Genomic DNA, 19,280 nt, shown 5'->3' with positions numbered 1-19,280 from the left:
TCTCAAATTCATAATTTATTCTCGGTCGCCTTTAGATAATGGAAGATGGGCTGAAGAATGATCAGATGTGACTCCCAGTCAGCCGTGGACGCATTGTTCTGGAGCCGAACCAGAATCTCGTTCACGCGGTTAATCTGAAGATTTAGTGCGTGCGTGTGACATCATAGTGGCTTGAATCGCGAACAAGCTCCAGGTTTGCGCCAACAACAAACATCTGAGGCATTGCGTTGAGACTGCGATGTAGCTTTGATTCGAAAACACGAGCGTTTGGATCGCGACTAGACCCAACGTGCTATGCACCAGTCTTGGGCTACGAATACTGTGGGTACTTTTCAAAACGCCCACGGATTGGTCAAGATGTCTGTGAAGTAGCAATCCTGACGAATAGAAGACTAGCACCTAAAGTGGGTGATAGCTTCTACTTTGGCGGGGTACCACAGTACTAATCTGACAGTGTCACAATGCCGTTGACATTCATCTCAGACATCAAGTCTAGCATCAAAGGCCTGCAAGCTAGGAGACCACTACACCCTAAAACTTCGATCTGTCACCAGTGCGATCCTTTTGTGTATAATCTGAACGAAAACATCTGGGATGAGCCACACAAAGGCTTACGGAAGCCGATAACATTCTCGAAAGACCCAAATTGCCAAATATGCTCGAATATCCGACATGCTTTTCGGGTATCTCATGGAGTGGAAGCTGCCGTGTTCGACGAATCGCAAACGTTCACGCTTGATATCAATCTTGCCAATGATGTATACCTACTCTGGCCTGCCAGTCAGCAGCAAACGTCTCGAAGTTCGAGAAAAGAGATCCACCTGATACCCCTAGAAGTCCCGGTAGGAAAGCCACCAGGACGTGCCGTAGATCTTCATGTGGTGGATACAAAGCTTCTTAGCACCTGGGTCAAATCCTGTGAGGACTGGCATAGTCACGATTGTAATCTCTGGGATGGCGAACCGCTTCAGGGCTCGTCTATGTTTCGAGTCATCGATGTCATCGAGAGCTGTCTTGTTCACGTGGCCTTCCCATCGCGTTATCTCGCGCTTAGCTATGTATGGGGCAAGACTGTATATCTCACAACGACCAAGTCCAACGTCCAGGAGCTTGAGAAGGCTGGCGCTTTCAACAAACACGCAGCACATCTTCCAAGAACGATTCAAGACGCGATTCTTCTAACTTCTGAGATTGGAGAACGATATCTGTGGGTCGACGCGCTGTGCATAGTTCAAGATGACTACGAGAACAAAATGGACCTCATCAATCAAATGGACAAGGTTTATCAGGGCGCTCTCTGTACCATAGTCGCAGCAGCCGGAACCGACTCAAGTGCTGGACTTCCTGGTGTCAGTCTGTCGTCTCCGAGAAAACTAGCCCAGCGAATTATCAACTACGGAGAGGAGCGTCGCATTGCAATCTCCCAAAGCCCATTCCAAAGGGTTTTAGGTCAGGGCGCTGACATGTGTTATTGGAACAAACGAGCTTGGACGCATCAAGAGCGTTTGTTGTCCGGACGAAAACTTGTCTTTCTAGAGGATGGAGTCCACTTCAACTGCCAACGCATGACATGGACTGAAGACGTCGCTGCCGAGAAAGAGGATGTTAAGCGGCACTTTCAGATGTATGACTTCGTCGGAGTAAGCGATGAGGATGTCTACTTCAACGGACTCGGTCCTGGGGATGGTCGATCACTAGTACGAAAAAAGGACGAGTATACGCTTCGCGGGAAGAATGCTGTACTCCCAAGCTTCATTGACTATTGCAATTTAGTACACGGGGTACGTAAGGCCTGTTCACGAGTTGTGCGATATTGAAGCTGATTCATGTATGTAGCACATGGGGCGGGACCTTACCTTCGAGGAAGACGTCTTGATATCGTTTCAAGGCATCTTGAATAACATCAGCTGGTCATTTGGGAGCTTTACACAGGGCATGTCCGACTTCTATTTCAGTCTTTGCATGCTATGGCAACCCGAGAACTTTTGCAGACGCAGAATGCAAACAAAAGGACTTCAGACTCCAAAGCGAATGGACCTTCCCTCGTGGTCATGGGCGGCATGGGTATGCGACATCGGCATTCATCGCTGGCGAGCGTCATGCGACTTTCGTTGTAATGACGAGATGGACGATTCGTTCTGTACTGTACCGAGCACAGAGTTCGAATTGGATACAGATGATGATCAAAATCGTGAGCTGCGCGATTCCTGGGCAAGATATCAGGATGAAGACCTCGACTCCGCAGAATGGGAAGTGCTCCTAGGTTCGGACTGGAAGTGCGAAGAGATGCGTCCCCATTTCGACAAAGGAAAGACCCGATCACGCCACTTTGTGCATGCGAGTGATCGTACCAGGTATTTCAACTATCCTATCCCAACGCCGAGAGCAATATTGCAGAGGGGAAACAACACAAAATCTGCCTCCAGCGAAGCGCATGTGATATCCTTCGAGACTGAGATCGCGAACCTTGTCATCACGAATAGGGATTCGTCTTACATCGATTGCCCCAATGCCGCCACTATTCTCGACTCCAGAGGTGATTGGGGTGGCATTATCATACTTCATGAACCCTTGACGCAACATGGAATCGCGCATGAGCTGATCAAGATATCAGACGGGGAGCGCTACATTGGAGGTATGCATGAAAGAGTTTTTCCGGAGAGGTTATACGTACTGGAACAACCAGAAGTCAAGAAAACGACGTTCTACAAGTTCATCAATGTGCTTCTTACAACTCGATTGGACGGACACCGGGTCCGCGCTGGCATTGGTCGAGTTTGTGTTGATGCATGGCGTGCTGCCAGAGCTCAGCAAGAGACAGTCAAACTGTATTGACACGACTACTCCAGGATCAGGAATCAATCGCATTATTGCACCAAACAGAAGCAAAGCTCATTGCAGAGGTTGCTGGACGTCGGTATCAAGCAAATTAAGCAGCGATCCAACTATTCGCTGTTAAGAGAGTTGCCTGATGTTGGAATCGGGAATAAGAGGGGTATTCTTCCGTTGGCGGAGTGTGGATCAATCTACGCCTAATCAAATGCATCTTGGCAGTGGCACGCCGAGCAATTGACGAGTAAGTTGCGTCGAGAACAAAAAGGTAAGAGTTGTACAGAATGTAGTATTTAGGTTTCATAGCTCCTCCGATTCGCAAGATTTCCTTGTCAGCTTCTTCCCCATATCCTGTTTGACCCACTTATCTTGGATCTCGTAGACATGCCCACCATGCGATCTTGGGGTATTGTTGCTACGCTAGTAGCGTTGTCGACTACAGGGCAGTCGAAGGAGATCTACGTTTCGCCAACCGGTACTGGTACAGGCACTTCTACGGCCCCATACGGTTCGATTCAATCCGCTGTAAATGCTGCTGTCGCTGGCGATGTCATCTACCTCCGCGCTGGTACATATGCGCCGACTGCGAACATCCAAATCACAAAGAGCGGCACCCTAACACAACCGATCACTCTAAGGTCTTATGGAAAAGAAAAGGTGATTCTCGACGGCGAGAACATGCCAGGGTAAGTTCAAAAACTATGATCGAGCAAAACAACAAAGATTGACCATTCAAATAGTACTCCTTATGCATTGGACGTGTCTCTTCCGAACAAAGAGCGAGGCATCTTGCATATTGAGGGCGGAAATTACTGGAAGTTCTACAACTTGGAGTGAGTCATGAGATTGCACAGATCGGTGTAGATTGTTCACTGACCTTCGTCGAAGGCTGATCAACGGTCCCTATGGAATCTACGCGCGCGATTCATCCCACGGTTACTACGAGCTGCTATCTACCCACGACAATTACGAGACTGGATTCCAATTGCAAGGAACCGCCTCGAATAACACAGTCATCTACTTGGACTCATACCGCAACCGTGATCCCCGCAAGAACGGAGAGAGCGCTGACGGTTTCGCGTGCAAGGAAGGCTCTGGTGAAGGTAATGTGCTTCGAAACGCCCGACTGTGGGACAACGTCGATGATGGCCTGGATCTCTACATGTTCGGATCTGCTGTCACGATAGAGGAGGTATACGCATGGGGTAATGGAGTCAATCGCTGGGGCTTCACTTCTTTCGAAGGCGATGGCAACGGTTTCAAGCTGGGCATTACGGATAATCCGCCCGCAAACCACATCGTCCGTAACTCCATGGCATTTTCGAACGCAAAGAAGGGCTTCATTGACAACGGCAACCCGGGATCGTTGACCATTGAGCGAAACACAGCGTGGAACAACGGCGATATTGGATTCCACATGCGCAGCTCGTCTTCCACCTTGACGGCTAACATCGCTGTTGCCAACGTGGGCAGCCAAGCAACGCTTGTCTCAACGGTCAAGGCCTCTGGAAACTCCTGGAACTCCGGCACTTGGTCTAACAGCTCATTCAAGAGCATCGATCCCGCGACGCTGAAGGGAGCTAGAGGCTCAGACGGAAGGGTCCCGGCAAGTGACTTTTTGATTCCCACCTCGGGTGCGGCTATCGGCGCGACCACAAGGGCTGATGTTTGAGAGTTGCATGTTGCAATCGTTCTCAGTTCTTATCGTGAATGTCTCTTAGCGACATCCTTACTGTGATATAAATAGACATTATCGCGCCATATTCTCGTGTAGTTGGACTAGCGCAGAGCTCTTGCTACTAACATACTAGCTTCTAGCCAAGCTGAATGTCTAGCTTGAGTCAATCTAAGCATTGGACATTCGAGCCAGCTACGATATAAGAGCCGCATGACCATTAGCCTCGTCTCTATCCTGTCACAACTTTGATCTCAAGATGTCTGCCACCTCGAGCGATTTTGCTTTACCACGTCCGGGCGGAGCGCCTAGTGTATCGAAGACGCCAATTCCAGGCCCCGCTGAGGCAGCCTTCACGGAGACCTTCGGCACGCTCCTACCGCCAGCCAAATATCTCAACACAGTCCACGGCAATGCCGCATATTATGAGATGCTACCTTCCGGCTCTCTCTCCTCTGAAAATAGCCCCCAAATACCCGATCGAGTGCTCTTCATCCACGGCGTGCAAACCCCAGCTCTAGGCATGCTCCCACTCGCCCGCGCCCTACATGCATCGTTTCCGCATGCGCATTTCGTACTGGTCGATCTTTGGGGCCATGGATTGAGCGATACACCCGTTATCCCGCACGACTCGAATCTTTTCCATCAACTGATAGACGCGCTGTTGGATCAGTTGAACTGGCCTTCTGCACATCTCATAGGATTCTCCTTTGGAGGCGCTTTGACAGTCGGATATGCAGCCTCGCGGTCATCACGGGTGCAAAGTTTCACCCTCGTCGCGCCAGCTGGACTTTACAGCTCTTCAAACTTCAAAGTCGAGGAATTGGGCTACTTGCGAGGCGACGACGAGGCTGCAGCTCGGAAGTGGGTCTTGCAATGGCTTGAAGGCGGTGAGCTAGTCGTGCCTGCGGACTGGAAGGAAAGAGTTGGGAAAGGTGAGATTGTCGCCGAGGCTGTTCGAGAATGGCAGATGCGTGAGCATTCTGGGCATGTGGCTTCTGTAGTCGCAGTGGTCAGAGATGGTGGTATCATGGACAATGACGCCGAGTTCGTCAAGGCGGTGCATACCGGCATTCCATCACATGCAATCCTTGGCGGAACAGATGATGTGTGCAGTCAACATCAGCTCGAGGAAGTTGGCTTCGCAAATGTTGCTGTTATTCCGCAGGTCGGGCATGGTGTGGTCAGGGAAAGAGTGTCAGAGGTTGCGGCGCTCATCCACGAGTTTTGGACAGGACTTCCGAAGAAGCCTAGTGTCTAGGCGGCCCTGGTCTGTAGAGAAGCAAAAAACACTACTTCATCAAAGTGTATAGATTGGTGATTGGTAGTATTTGATCGTTTGAAACGAAACATTATATCAAAGGTTACGACGTATCGTATCTATGACTGTTGTGAATTTGCCCACGATGTCTTGTGCTTCAGAGAAAACGCGTTGGGAAGTTTACAGCTTGTCTGCCCGTATGTTTCAAGTGGGTTGTGACTTGTCCCAGTTGTAGCGCGATGGGAGGGTGCCTTCGAAGTAGCAGTAGTGAGCAGGCCAGACTTCAAGGGCAGAGTTGAGGGCGAGGAACGAAATGCTGCTGTCTGAGTGTCATCAGATGCATGGGTGTCGGCACCTTCTGGGACTCTGATATCTTGCTGGCCGTTGATTGGAAGTTGATTGTTGGCGGATCTTTGGGCCTCGGGAGTATGCTCGTCTTGGTCGCTTCAGAGCTCAATCACTTGTTCCATCTTGCTACGCTCTTCCACATCGCTATTCTCCCCATTGTACTCTTCGATTTCCTTGTCTCCAGATTTGTTCTCGGCGGGAACCTGGTGGACATGCTCTAGGAGCTCGTTCTGCGTCTGGCGCTGCAGCCCGGTGGGAATGATATCTCCAAAATGGTACAGGCTCCGATACCCGTCAACGGCGGACTGGATATGCTCCCTCCACTCAAGCCAGTGCATTAGCTGTAGTTTCGTCTTGTAAATAGACTTGTACCGATTAGTTTGGCGAGTGTGCAAGGACAGAATGGCGGCCAGCCTTACCAAGGGGACTCAGTTGTGGCTCAAGCAGTGAGCGACGACAAGTAGCATCCGCTTTTTCTGCCTCTTGTGCCACAAAAAAGGCTCATGCCTGATTAGAAAGTGCTTCTAGAACATGACTGACGTTGATTAATATCCGACTGTTACTTTAAGGACCATAGTTCATGCCAGACGTTTGATACATGGTCTCATCTGTGTTCTGCAAGGTTTGTTGGACTTGGTGCCGTATTTGCATGACCTGTGTTCTTACTCACTCTGCACTTCTTCGCCAGATGCCCAACCGTGTAGCTATGCAAACCAGATGCTATACAAGCCAAGATGTCGATATCAACGTGACTAAGCGCCTTCCAAATGCAAACACGCCTCTTAGACACCTGCAGAAGCGGGAAGTAAGCTGGGTTCTCTGTGGCTCCTACAAGCAGCAAAACTACACTAATAAAGTTTACAAACGTGCCTACTAGGCACATACATCGAGATATCCTGACATAAGAGTTCTATGCTAATTCTACTTGTAGTTGTCGCGCTGTTGCAAGACTATGCTGCACCTTAACTCCTGGTATTTCGATCAACCAAGAACATACCTAAACTCTAGCTTTCAGTTTCCACCCCACCACCGAACAACGAGCTGCGATGAGTAAACAGCCTGCAATGAAAAAGGAAGTCCCGGCCCAGATATTAGCATAGGTGTAGCTCCCGCCGTTCAATTGGATCAGAGCACCCGCTAACGGTGGACCCGTGAAGCTTGAAATGCTCACAATAGTAAACGCCATGCCCATCCTGACTCCGGACTTGTTCAGATCAGGCGTCCGGCTCATCGCACCAATGGCAGCAGGCCATAACGACTGAATGACTGCACTACCCGATCCGTAAATGACCGCGAACGTATACAGAGCGCCAACAGAGTGTATGCCAATCCATCCGAACATCATGATGCTGCAGATGAAGACGAACGGAATCAGAACGTTGAGACTCCCTATCTTGTCCGCAAAGTAACTCGGGAGGAGACGGAATATGAACCCCATGCCGACTTGTACCAAGAGAAGGTTGATAGACTGCTGGTAGCTAACGCCCAAGACATTGCGACCGTATGAGCCAATATAAAAAAAGGCAAAGTAGAGGCTGAAAAATGCGAAGAACATTCCGGCACAATAGAGCGAATAGGGAGCCTCTTTGAAGGAATCCCAATCAACGAGTGGTCCGGTTTTCCGAGGCGGGAGACGTGTGCGGTACAACGCGATTGTGACGATGTTGAGGACCAGCATGATGAAACCGATGATTCGGATTGTCCATGGAAAGCCGAGGCGTGGCAGGCATTGCTGGACAATGACCGGAAATACAATGCCGCCTGTGCACGATCCAAGGGCAGTGAAGCCAAGGGCAAATGCGCGTTTCTTTACGAAGTACGTGGAGACCAGAGACATGGCAGGACAAAATTGCAGTCCGTTCGCGATCCCGAGACACACGCCCTGGGAACAAAAGAGTTGCCACAGTTTTGTCGACTCGGCCATTGTAAATATGCCCAGCATCTGGAACATTGCGCCCGCGATGTAACAGTGTCGGAATAGACCAGCATCTGTCGCCCGGCCGCTAATTGCCCCAATGCCAAAGAGGAAGAGTACCTGTATCGAGCCTATCCAGGAAACCGTCGACGGCTCTATGCCCAAATCGCTCACATAGTACGTCTGATATACTCCATACGAAGTAAAGAAGCCAAAGGTCTCGACGTTTGTTAATGGAATGCTGTGTTTTAATCGCTTAGCCGGTTTGACTTACTGTGAAGATGGTGAGGTGGCAACAAAAAACTTGGATCCAGGCGGTCAAGCCTCCGTCAGGTGCAGGCCCCGGATCTTTCCACGACGATACTACAGACCTTCGCGATAGAATCTTTGCAAGGCCAGACGCATGCTCTTTTGGCGGAGTTGTGGGTTGCTGTTGTTCTTCCATCGTCCCAGAGGTTCGCTCGATTTCGTCATCGCTTGGGTTTGGCCATGCGCTCGTGCCAGATTTCTGTTCGTCGGCGATGACCTGCTCCTCCAGATCATACATGTCGCTATTAGCAGGCTTCTCCATTATACCTGTTTTCGTGGGATCTCAAACAGTTGGTAAAATAGGGTAGCGAAGGGTTGTAATGGGACGATAGCTTGAGGTTGCATCACCAAAATTAGACGGAAATATACCCATTATTCCCGTAGCGCCCAATATCACTGTTCTTCTTCCCCAATCGAGTAACCATACGCGATCAAAGAAGTACTGGCTCGAAATTCGAAAAATTCTCTCTTGCAGCCAATTGCTGTGATGATGACGAAGATCGCCTGCAACGTCGGCAACGGCAAATTCGGCCCGTGTTGGCCCTTTATGGAACAATGCGAAGCCGAACTTCGCTAAACGATTACGTGACAAGTTTCTCTATGTCGTTTGTTTCACATTATTTATATCGATATGGGCACATGGATTTTGGGAGAGTCGCTGACAGATATTCTACCAGCAATGGGCATAGGTACTCTGTGCAAGCAAAAGAAGAAACAAGAGTACTTGGTTCTTACAACAGCTTGACAACTACATTCAAAAAAACTGTCAGATTCCTACGCCTTACGCGTTGTTTGTATACGCCTACCAGCATGCATATATTCGTAGTACTTTCAATCTTGCACGTTAGGGTTGCTGTGTTGCTGCAAAGAACAGACCTTGATTCCGGGTATTTCGACTAACCGAGAGCTCGGTTGTGGTTATGGTTGCAGGGGCTACGCTTACCTCATCTAGCACAATTATTGCGCGACCTGACGCGCTCCACTTCGATCTGACTCGCTGCGTTGTTCAAGCTTTCTTTCGTACCTACAGGATCACTTGCATCACATCCCGGCGCTTTGGATATGGGTTCGAAAACACATGATAATTCCGATCCGGTGTCATACACGTGCACATGTCCCGCGCAGGCGCTGGGCGGAGAAGTCCTGCTCTTTTACCGCTACTGGGAAAATTCACCCAGGCTCTTATCAGAACATTCGTCGCACGCCAAGGATCCTCAATCGCTGGCTAACTTTCACAAAGACCTCGCCTTGCGGTTCGATCTGGGTGGCAAGTTCAGGATCGCAAAGGAAGGCTTCAACATCACGCTCGGCGGAAGCACTTCATTCATCCAGGGATACATAGAGGAGTGTCGCAACCATTGGGCTTTTTCTGGCATCGATTTATCGACTGTGGAAGCACGTAATGCATTCTTCAAACCTACAGCTGGCTGTGCTTGCGCGTTTGGTGGAAGTGCCTCTGTCAGAGTGACAGCCGAGATCACACCGCTAGGAATCACGAACTACTCACCTGCGTCATGGTCAAATGTTGTTTCACTCTCCCCAGAGCAATTCCACGAAATCTGCAAGGAAGGCTCAATACCACTCATCGATGTCCGGAATCATTACGAGTCGCGAATCGGTTATTTTGTCACGAGTAACGACGAAGCAGCTGTTCGACCAGCGGTGCGCAGGTTCAGTCAATGGCCCGGGTACGTGGCGAGACATGTGCTTGGAAACGAGATCTACAAAAAGCCAATCGCCACTTATTGTACGGGTGGCATTCGATGTGAGAAAGGCGCGCGCTGGATGCAGGAGGCTTTGGCCGCAGAAGGGGACCGTAGCGATGCTCCAGTATACACTCTTCATGGTGGAATCGTGGCATATCAGGCATGGATACAGCAAGAAATCGAGGCGGGAAGGAAAACGCAAGAGGACAGCTTTTTCAGAGGAACAAACTATGTGTTCGATGGCCGAGGATCAATAAGTATGGACGCCGATACTCGAAAGAAAGTATCAACTTGTCACGAGTGCGGCATATCGGAGGATCGCCTCGGAAAGTGTGCTGGAACAGGGTGCCATCTCGTGCTCGTAGTTTGCGAGCGATGCGAGAAACGAGGTCAGGTTCGATGTTGTGACGACTGCGGGCGCATAGAAACTTCACAACAACAAGACGGAGCATCGAGAGGGAGACCAATATGCCAATGCGAAAGCGACCGTGAGAAGTCACTCTGGGGTGACAAAGGAGCCAAAATCAGGAAAACGAAACAAACCTTGAAGGCACGACATGCGGAAGTGAGATGATTTGCAAAACTATGCCAAAGCACTTTGCGTTAAAGAAGACGGCGCAAGTATGTAGTTTTATCGACACAGCTCGCAAACCTGCCAGTATCGCTAGATCTTGACTAAGTAGCTACAGAGGAGATAGGTGAAAGAACCGAGAAGGAGACGGAGTTATTGGTTGGAGATAACAACCTGTTCGCATGTCACACTGAGGTTTCAGAGAAAACGCACGAGGCATAAGCGTTGGTGTCAATGCTATCAGCAATGTGAAGGAGTGAAATTAGTGGGTGGTGCTGAACTTGCAGGTCTGAACTCACGTGGCGTGAGATATGAACTCAGTATTGCATCGCCAAGCAATCAGTAAGGTGGAGCTAGCCTTTGCAGAGAGTTTTTATAAAGCTGCGCCGCATGTCACACCGCTTTCACATCCGAACACAAAATTCTATTTCCAACATACCTTGCTCCAACGCCAGACCACGGGATGTTTGTTGATCTAGATGATCGCATCCGCCAGGATCTTCTGTTCCGCCTGCGCTGGAACATCTCGGCCACCTTAGAGCATATCGAAATCACAATTGGTCCCCACGATCAGACCACAAACGTTTTGTTCCTCGGCCATCCTCTTGCGGACGAGTCCCTTGCCGATCCACCGCTGAGTCGCATCCAGGTGGGTATTGATGTCTGTGAAGACAAATACGCAGAGGAGCAGCGATATCTCGACAAGGGCATGAACTACCCGTATCAATACCAGCCACCAGCCCGCCTGACAATCGACAATGAGGATGGGAGCCCAATCACGTTGGGTCAGTTTGTTGCTCAAACCCACGCATACCTGAACTACAACAGGGAAGCGATTATAAAGGTCATAAGTGAAACATATGGGGAGGTGTTCAAGCAAGCTGATGGTAGTGTGCGTCGAGTGATGACCTGCGGACACCCGGTGACTCTGCCTAAAGATATTGGAATCTATGTCTCGCGAATCTGGGTTGTGGCTAAGAATGACGAGGTTTCATTCAGTGTGTGTTTGCATGCCGAGGGCGAGGCCGGGAGGCTTCTTAAACAGCTTTGGGCGGGTCGGTTGACTCAAGTTCTCTGGCATGAGCAAAAGCGTCAGGCCTAGACCTACGGCCTCAGGGTGATATGTATCATGAGGTATCCCATGTAAAGCTAGTAGTCTATCGAAATGTATACAATCCTGAGATGACAATGCTTTCAAGGGAATCTACAGTCCAGATCTTCGCAATGCAGTCTCTCTTCCTTTTTCTATCTCTTGCAATCTACTCCTAGACGCAGTTAATCAAACGTTGGATTAGCAGAATACCATGGTGAATGGGATACTTCTAACATAGTCATTTTGGCGACCAGATATCAAGTCTGATTCCCTGGAGGTTTTGATACCTTTGTAGAACGTCGTGTCAAAGTAAGCACGCTCTTGTTTATTTCGATGTAAGTCATGCTGACATCCATTCTGATTTAAAAGTCACTCAATGACTTGGAAGTCGCATTTTGAGCTTCCGTAATGGACAGTACATGCGGTTTTGCGCTTCGTTGTAACCTCTTTACATCTTTCTTTAATAGAACTTCAGACATCTGTTTGAAGTCCGCTTCAGCCGTGAAAACCCTCATTAATTAAAAGAAATAAGAAAGGTACGTACGAACGTGATTCTCGGAAATTCAGCATGTCACTAACAGTATGACGTAGTCATGTGGTAGAAATGTATCAGCAGCAGTCCGTGCCTCGGCAAACTGCACGTTGTCTCATCCATAACGGGCATAAAACGAACTCACAAGAAACCACGTATTTTGATGCAGGGGCAAACCATTGCAACGACAGCATTCCGAAAATCAGTCAAATGAAACTGAGCTGCCCTAACTCTCATTTGTGTAGTTTGCAACAATATCCCATAGGTCCAGAGACATTCCAATTCCGGCAACAACGTGCCGTAATTTGGGATGTCCGCGCCCAGACGCCAACCCCAGATTCCTGCCAAATACAGCTAGCTGTTACGGAATATTGTATAGATGCGGGGAACATAAGCCCGGAGATCTTCAACATATACGAGATCTACTTCTTGAGATTTTCCGTCCATTGGTCAATGGCGGAACGCCGTCTGAAAAGATACTGTATATAGATGATCAATATGCGCTCGTGATCTTGCAGCAATCCTTCAAGATGAGGTTCTTTACATATTCGCTAGCAGCTGTTTCAGCTCTTTTCCAAATCACCCTCGCAAGTCCTCTGCAGGATAGACGCCAAAGTAGTTATGCCGGGTATCTCATCTCGACGTTCTCGGATGTAAATCCGACAGTTCAGTGGTACCTCTCGAATGGCAACTCGCCCACGAGCTTCACCAAACTGAACAAGGGCAATCCTGTCTTGACTTCGACAGTCGGCACTAAAGCTGTACGGGATGTCTTTCTGGCATCAAACAGCGCTCGCACCCAACACTATTTGATCGCTACAGACTTAGATATCAATGCTTCTGGCTTCTCCTGGGACGCAGCAACCCGTACAGGTAGTCGTGGCATCGTTGTTTGGAAATCAAGCAACCTCATTGATTGGTCATCTTCGAGCCTGAAAACGTTAGTCAACGTCACTTCCGCATCCCCATGACTCAGATCTAACACCATCACAGCATCGAAGGCGCCACTGCCGGCATGGTATGGGCCCCCTCCGCAGTATGGGACGATGCAACACAACGATTCTACGTTTTCTGGGCCTCACGCCTCTATGCCTCTTCAGACACCGCCCACACCGGAACCGCAGGACTCGACCGCATTCGCTACGCAACTACCAAAGATTTCTCTACCTTTAGCACCCCCAAGGACTACGTCGCGCCGGCGGGAACCCCCGTCATCGACCAGGAATTCCAGTACCTCGGGAAACCCGGCCACTTCTCGCGCTTCATCAAAAACGAGACTACCCTCCAAGTTTACCAGGAAAACACAACTGGTGGCCTTTTCGGATCGTGGACGAGAGTTCCCGGATACGTCACTTCTGGAAGTCCGTGGGAGGGCACGGCGTCGTATGCGGACAACTTGGTGGCTGGGAAGTATCATCTGCTTCTGGACAATTATACGCAGTATGTTCCTTTTGAATCTGTAAGCTTAGGGAAGTGGACTGCGTCAAACACTACCGGGTTTCCTGCGGGGCTGAAGCATGGCTCTGTGACGCAGATTACGCAGAAGGAGTATGATGCTATCAAAGCGAGGTATCCAGCGTAGACCTGGGTAGAGAAGAAGAAACCTCACTGTAAGTGAGGAATTTGTTTGGAAAAATAGAATATCACAATATTTCGTGCAATGTAAGACTTTTTCAAGCCTAGAGTCGCGACGTTAGCGGTATTGCCCTATCTAGTTACTTGACGCTCAATCATGAGTGCAGTCTCAAGTGAAAGGATTTTATTGAGTTCTTGACTCATGGGAATAAGTATGCATTGCGTGAATAATGTACAGCATAAACTCTAGATGCTGTGATAGATATACGTGTCAAAATTTTCGCGTTCAAGCCGTTCGGATAGCTATAGCAAGCATCACAAACAACCGACATAACTGCTTCATCTACTGACCCGCATCACTTCACCCTTTCGAAACACGGAGCAAGACCAAGTGCCGTCCAGCCGTTACCGTGTCACCAGACTTCACCAGTATCCTTTCTACCTTCAGCTTCCCTGCCTGTGCTGCAGACTCCGGTGTCTTCACAGCAATCTCGAGCTTCATCGCTTCGAGAATTACAATCTGCGCCGCGTCAGCATGTTATACTCGCAAAGAGTCGTACTGAAAAGTGTTTTGAGGACGATTGCGACACGCTCCGCGCTAGCGACACAATAGATGCAGGTCACTCACCACAGTTTCATCATCAATATTATCCCCCTCCTTGACTTCGACTTTCCAGACATTCGCATCAACCGGTGCCTCCACACCTACAATGTTTGGATCATCAAGCAACTTCTCCACCGTCCCTTCATCGACCTGACTTTCGGCTTTCTCTTTTCGCCAGCGCTCCAAGCTCTCATTCTCCGCCTTCGTCATCTCATCTTGCGCGACAGCTTGCTTCTTTCTTATCTCTGCGACTTCCTCGCGAGTGCTCGCCAGCAGCTTGTTATGTTCCGCCATATCGAACTCAAACTCATCGTATTCCCAGTCATACTTGCCTGCCCGGAAATCAGCCAGCAAGCCATCGAGTTCCTGCTCGCTAACCTGATAGAACGTCAGGATGTCGAAGTCACGGAAGATCCATGGCTGTGCGTCTTTCACGAAACCAGGCTTATACGAATAGTAATCCCAGCACGGCACCGTGCGACCTGTCATCTGGTACCCGCCAGGCGAATCCACGGGGTAAATCGACATGCAGCTTCCTGCCCAGCCCACCGTTCCTTCTGGCGTGAAGACACGACTTGGATTCATTTTGGGCGCGGAGAGACGCTGGCGAGGATCTACAGGTAGCGAGACTGTGTTGCCGCAGAAGAAGCCAACGACGACCGCCATGAATTGACCTGTGAGGTAGATATCTTTGAGCTGCTGAGACGAGAAGGCGTTGTTCTTTGCCACGAATGCGAGGTTGTCGGGGAGATAGGGTGCGTGAGGACGTTGGTTCATCATGTATCGCTGGGTTGCTTCGTCTTGGAGTTTGGATTCGAAGGAGATGGGGAGTTTGAAGATGCGTGTGGGGACCTTGGTGGCGCGCAAATCGCCTAGTTGTGATTCGATGTTTTGCAGGTGCGCAATGAGATCTGATCGAGGAAGGCTGGCACCATTGTAGTAGAGTAAAAGCGTTGTGCAGCATCCGACAGTGTTGTAGAGGTTGAGTTTGATGTTTTCAGGCGTTGAGTCAGAATGCAGGGCGTTTTCGAGAGCAGTGACACGGCAACGGTGGTTGAGGTCGAAAGACTCGTCGCCGTATTCTATGAGCAGGTGATCATCGCCTCCCTGTCGGTATCTGACTTTGGGAGTATTTCCATCGCCTTCTTTCTCCCATACCACCGCTTTGCCGCCGTCGCGCTCATCGAATCTCACACCATCGAGCTTTTCTATCTTGTCGAACCCGCTGGAGGACTTGATCGCTTGCTCAATCGAATCGAGAAAGGCCTCATTTCGCTTCCTCTCCTCCAACGCTCCCTCAAGGCCAACGCGAATGTACCTCAAAGTATTGCCTGCCTTGAGCTGTCCAAGTTTCCACCAGTCCGCCCTGATAACCGTTGTGCTACTCGTGAAGCCACCGAAATTGGGACAGTCAACAGGAAAGATACATGGCTCGTCTCCTGTCCAGTTCAAAGCGCCCAATGGGTATCCGTACTCGATCAAATTGCTTGGGTGTGCACCACCCTCGCCACCATCTTTTCGCGCCCACTTGGGTACGGGTCCGACGAGCCTGATACCACTGCGCGAGGCGTTGTGTGAGACCTTCCACTCCGTATCATATATAGTTTCGATGAAGTTAGGATCAAAGTAGCCCTCGTCATGAGGCCCAACCATGGCTGCAATCTCCCATTTCGATTGATATGTCAATCGCAGATTATCTGGAAGGACGACAGATGTGAAGTTATCTGGCAGGCTGTCTGAGATTTGCAGCAAGTCGCTTGGTGCTAGTGCCCGACCCTGATAGCCACCAATTGCAACCAGTGGAGACGTCGATTTTGAGCCGAAGTAGTCTGCAACTGCAGGAAACCCCCCGTGAACAGCCAGATACGAGCGACATCCATCACCAGTGGTCTTTCCAATTTTGAGCTTCTGGCCAGCTTCGATCTTCACACTTGTCCACATGGGAAAGTCATTGCCATCAAGTACGGCTTCCATGGGTGCACCGCATAACGCAACGATAACAGGACCAACAAATCGTAGTTCCGGTCCGCTTAGTGTGATCTCTAAGCCCTCTTTACCACGCGGATTTCCTACGAGTATGTTCGCGATCTGGAATGCCATGGGGTCCATCGGCCCGGAGTGAGGTATGCCTTTGCCGACAGTTGGTCGACCAGGTAAGTCCTGAATCAGAGTGTATGCGCCTGCCGAGATCACGTCGATTACGTGCGGGTTATACTTGAAATCCTGCAGGAAGCTGGTCATTGTATTGCCCGCTTTGAAGCGCGGATCGTTCAGGATGCTGGCGAGAAATTGTAAATTTGTAGGTGGCCCACAAATGGAAGATTGAGTGAGGAGTCGCTTCATGCCAGCAATTGTGTCCTGTCTATTCGTAGAGTGAACCATAGCTTTTGCAATAAGAGGATCGTAGTTCGGAGTGACGCGCGATCCTGTGAACACCCATGTGTCAACGCGACTGCCGGGGACATCTTCCCATTCGACCTTCTGAAGCAACCCAGGTGAAGGAGCATAGTCTTTCAGTGGGTTCTCAGCATAGACACGGGCCTCTATAGCTGAACCTGAAGGCTCCAGTGGCTGCATCTGCTTCAGAGTCTCGCCGTCAAGCCCACCCTTGCCTGTAAGTTGGGCATCAGCTTGCCTGAGCATGAGTTCTACCAAGTCAACATCGTAGCATAGCTCGGTAATGCCGTGCTCGACTTGGAGTCTCGTGTTCATCTCAAGGAAGAAGAAGTCTCCCGACTTGTCGTCCACAAGATATTCAACAGTCCCCGCGGAACCATACTTGATTGACTCGGCTAGGCGAACCGCCGCATCGCCTAGCTTTTGTCGCAACTCGGGATGTTTTTCTACGAAAGGACTTGGGCATTCTTCGATGACTTTCTGGTGGCGTCGTTGAATAGAACATTCGCGCTCACCAAAGTGAATGGCTTGACCCTGCCCATTGCCGAACACTTGGATTTCAATGTGATGACTCGCGGGAAAGAAGGCCTCGATGAATACACCTGGATTTTTGAAGAGCGTCTTACCACGCGACTGCACCATTCGAAAACCGTCACGCACTTCTTCGACCTTGTTGCAGGTGATGAGGCCCATGCCACCGCCACCACCTGTTGCCTTCAACATGACGGGGAAACCGATACGCTCAGCTTCTGATGCAGCTGCCTCCTCATTTTCAACGAGCCCTTTGGTGCCTGGTACGATGGGCACGTGTGCGCTCTCAGCCAGGCCTCTTGCGGTGTGTTTGATACCGAATGCCTCGATAGACTCCGGTGAAGGGCCGACCCATACGAGGCCCGCCTCGCTCACCAGTCGCGCGAAATGAGCATTCTCGGACAGGAACCCGTAGCCGGGGATGATTGCGTCTACTCCCTTTTGTTTCGCTATCTGGAGAATAGCTTCCTCGTCGATGTAAGCTGTCGCGTTGCTCCCCGGCAACAGCACCGCTTCGTCGGCATCGCGAACATGCTGAGATGCAGCGTCGGCTTCTGAGTAGATGGCGATGGTGTGGATGCTGAGTTTCTTCGCAGTTCTTGCTATGCGTACCTGGCACGTGAGGAAATGTGAGCACGAACCTTTATCGATAAGAGGCTTTGTTTACTCTCTGAACATACCGCGATCTCGCCACGGTTCGCAATCAGCAGCGTCTTGATTTTCTCCATGGCTCCTTAGCACAGCGTGTATCCAGGACTTTGTCCTATGTCCCGAGGGTGGTCACAACATGCTGCGCCGAGCCTCATTCTCACGGCAACCCCTCCTTCCTCGCGCCTTCGCCCTTATCGCGCCGTTACCTTGACATCCCCGCTTTGCGACATGCGATTGTTTCGGCAAGTGACGGCTTGTATGATCGACGTCACTTGATTGCGTTGAAAGGTGGGGTTGATGGCAAGGGTCGCGAACGATGAAGCTACAGCATAGCATCTACGATCCTGCCACCACGACACGCAACACCAAGATGCCGACGATCAAGCATCCAGTCAAGATCAATGTCGACTTGGGCGAAGGATACGGGAACTTCAAGTGTGGGCCTGATGATGAGCTGATGCCCCTCATTGATTATGCGAATGTGGCTTGCGGCTTCCATGCTGGGTACGTACCTGCCTTTGCGACTCCATGAGCTCCGCTAATACATGAAGCCCAGTGACCCTCTCATAATGCATCAAACTGTCCTCGCGTGCAAAAAGCACAACATCGCAGTCGGCGCTCACCCTGGGCTACCCGATATTCAAGGCTTCGGTCGCCGTGAGATCAAGATGGCTCCCGAAGAATTGACCGCCGCGGTGCGATATCAAATCGGGGCGCTCAAGGCGTTCTTGGACGCAGAAGCTATACCATTACACCACGTCAAACCTCACGGCGCGCTCTATGGTATGATGTATAGGGACAGAGAAGTCTGTCGAGCAGTGTATGCAGCTGTGCCCAAGGGTACAACCGTATTTGGGCTGGCCGGCACACTGCATGAGGAAGTTGCAAACGAGCTTGGATTGCCTTTTGTCGCCGAGCTTTACGGGGACGTCAAGTACAACAGCGACAAGACGCTTGTCATCGACCGGAAGAAAAAGGCATGGCATCCCGACGACATCAAGAAGCATGTACGGACTCAAGTCGAGGATGCGACTGTCACAGCAGTCTCTGGCGAGGAGCTGCAGCTCCCGGTGGGCGATCATGAGGTCTCCATTTGCTGTCATTCGGATTCTCCTGGGGCAGTGGAGATAGTCAAAGCAGCGCGAGAGATCGTCGACGAGTTCAACAGCAAGCACTTTCCCAACGCGTAATGCTTGTCTGTTCCAGTCTCTGGCTCTTCCAATCTGCCTAGCAGTAATCAACACAACTTAGGCATGATCCGCGTTCTTGCGGTGACCCCG

General features: G+C 50.3%; 9 protein-coding genes across 9 annotated transcripts; 7 read left to right on the top strand and 2 right to left on the bottom strand.

The window, feature by feature from the left end:
- Positions 1-711: 711 nt before the first annotated feature.
- P153DRAFT_323634 (HET-domain-containing protein) lies at positions 712-1,956 on the top strand (the record flags this gene model as incomplete). The annotated part of the gene is made up of 2 exons (XM_033665217.1): positions 712-1,781; positions 1,837-1,956. Coding segments are annotated over exons 1-2 (921 nt in total), but the record flags the coding sequence as incomplete, so codon positions are not given.
- An 873-nt stretch (positions 1,957-2,829) lies between these two features.
- On the top strand, positions 2,830-4,588 carry P153DRAFT_347488 (polysaccharide lyase family 9 protein). Its single transcript, XM_033666173.1, has 3 exons — positions 2,830-3,518; positions 3,573-3,665; positions 3,721-4,588. Exons 1-3 carry the CDS (start codon positions 3,217-3,219, stop codon positions 4,502-4,504), a joined length of 1,179 nt encoding a protein of 392 aa, XP_033520010.1. The 5' UTR covers positions 2,830-3,216; the 3' UTR covers positions 4,505-4,588.
- Positions 4,589-4,683: 95 nt separating this feature from the next.
- P153DRAFT_347485 (alpha/beta-hydrolase) lies at positions 4,684-5,878 on the top strand. The gene has a single exon (XM_033666172.1). The coding sequence runs from the start codon at positions 4,767-4,769 to the stop codon at positions 5,766-5,768; it is 1,002 nt and encodes a 333-aa protein (XP_033520009.1). The 5' UTR covers positions 4,684-4,766; the 3' UTR covers positions 5,769-5,878.
- A 1,235-nt stretch (positions 5,879-7,113) lies between these two features.
- On the bottom strand, positions 7,114-8,578 carry P153DRAFT_298949 (MFS general substrate transporter; the record flags this gene model as incomplete). Its single annotated transcript, XM_033664244.1, has 2 exons — positions 7,114-8,250; positions 8,306-8,578. 2 exons carry the CDS (start codon positions 8,576-8,578, stop codon positions 7,114-7,116), a joined length of 1,410 nt encoding a protein of 469 aa, XP_033520008.1.
- A 1,325-nt stretch (positions 8,579-9,903) lies between these two features.
- On the top strand, positions 9,904-10,620 carry P153DRAFT_299050 (uncharacterized protein; the record flags this gene model as incomplete). The annotated part of the gene is made up of 1 exon (XM_033664257.1): positions 9,904-10,620. A coding segment is annotated over one exon (717 nt), but the record flags the coding sequence as incomplete, so codon positions are not given.
- A 460-nt stretch (positions 10,621-11,080) lies between these two features.
- Positions 11,081-11,719, top strand: P153DRAFT_389066 (uncharacterized protein; the record flags this gene model as incomplete). The annotated part of the gene is made up of 1 exon (XM_033670810.1): positions 11,081-11,719. One exon carries the CDS (start codon positions 11,081-11,083, stop codon positions 11,717-11,719), a length of 639 nt encoding a protein of 212 aa, XP_033520006.1.
- Positions 11,720-12,772: 1,053 nt separating this feature from the next.
- Positions 12,773-13,815, top strand: P153DRAFT_323621 (glycoside hydrolase family 43 protein; the record flags this gene model as incomplete). Its single annotated transcript, XM_033665216.1, has 2 exons — positions 12,773-13,182; positions 13,236-13,815. Coding segments are annotated over 2 exons (990 nt in total), but the record flags the coding sequence as incomplete, so codon positions are not given.
- Positions 13,816-14,021: 206 nt separating this feature from the next.
- On the bottom strand, positions 14,022-18,317 carry P153DRAFT_323616 (uncharacterized protein). The gene is made up of 3 exons (XM_033665215.1): positions 18,030-18,317; positions 14,446-17,961; positions 14,022-14,337 (listed from the first exon to the last, which is right to left on the bottom strand). Exons 1-3 carry the CDS (start codon positions 18,075-18,077, stop codon positions 14,179-14,181), a joined length of 3,723 nt encoding a protein of 1,240 aa, XP_033520004.1. The 5' UTR covers positions 18,078-18,317; the 3' UTR covers positions 14,022-14,178.
- A 53-nt stretch (positions 18,318-18,370) lies between these two features.
- P153DRAFT_299183 (LamB/YcsF) lies at positions 18,371-19,190 on the top strand (the record flags this gene model as incomplete). The annotated part of the gene is made up of 2 exons (XM_033664264.1): positions 18,371-18,504; positions 18,557-19,190. 2 exons carry the CDS (start codon positions 18,371-18,373, stop codon positions 19,188-19,190), a joined length of 768 nt encoding a protein of 255 aa, XP_033520003.1.
- Between the last annotated feature and the right edge of the window lie 90 nt (positions 19,191-19,280).

The sequence above is a fragment of the Dothidotthia symphoricarpi genome (genome assembly GCF_010015815.1).
Source record: "Dothidotthia symphoricarpi CBS 119687 unplaced genomic scaffold P153scaffold_19, whole genome shotgun sequence".
Taxonomy (NCBI): domain Eukaryota; kingdom Fungi; phylum Ascomycota; class Dothideomycetes; order Pleosporales; family Dothidotthiaceae; genus Dothidotthia; species Dothidotthia symphoricarpi.
This window is presented reverse-complemented; position numbering and strand designations above follow the sequence as displayed.

Excerpts from the sequence above, each read along its gene's own strand:
- P153DRAFT_347485 (XM_033666172.1), top strand. The coding sequence starts at position 4,767 with ATGTCTGCCACCTCGAGCGATTTTGCTTTACCACGTCCGGGCGGAGCG.
- P153DRAFT_323616 (XM_033665215.1), bottom strand. The coding sequence starts at position 18,077 with ATGGAGAAAATCAAGACGCTGCTGATTGCGAACCGTGGCGAGATCGCG. Across the intron at positions 17,962-18,029 it reads CGAACCGTGGCGAGATCGCG|GTACGCATAGCAAGAACTGC; the intron begins GTATGTTCAGAG and ends CTCACGTGCCAG. Across the intron at positions 14,338-14,445 it reads ATATTGATGATGAAACTGTG|ATTGTAATTCTCGAAGCGAT; the intron begins GTGAGTGACCTG and ends GACGCGGCGCAG.
- P153DRAFT_347488 (XM_033666173.1), top strand. The coding sequence starts at position 3,217 with ATGCCCACCATGCGATCTTGGGGTATTGTTGCTACGCTAGTAGCGTTG. Across the intron at positions 3,519-3,572 it reads GACGGCGAGAACATGCCAGG|TACTCCTTATGCATTGGACG; the intron begins GTAAGTTCAAAA and ends CCATTCAAATAG. Across the intron at positions 3,666-3,720 it reads TGGAAGTTCTACAACTTGGA|GCTGATCAACGGTCCCTATG; the intron begins GTGAGTCATGAG and ends CCTTCGTCGAAG.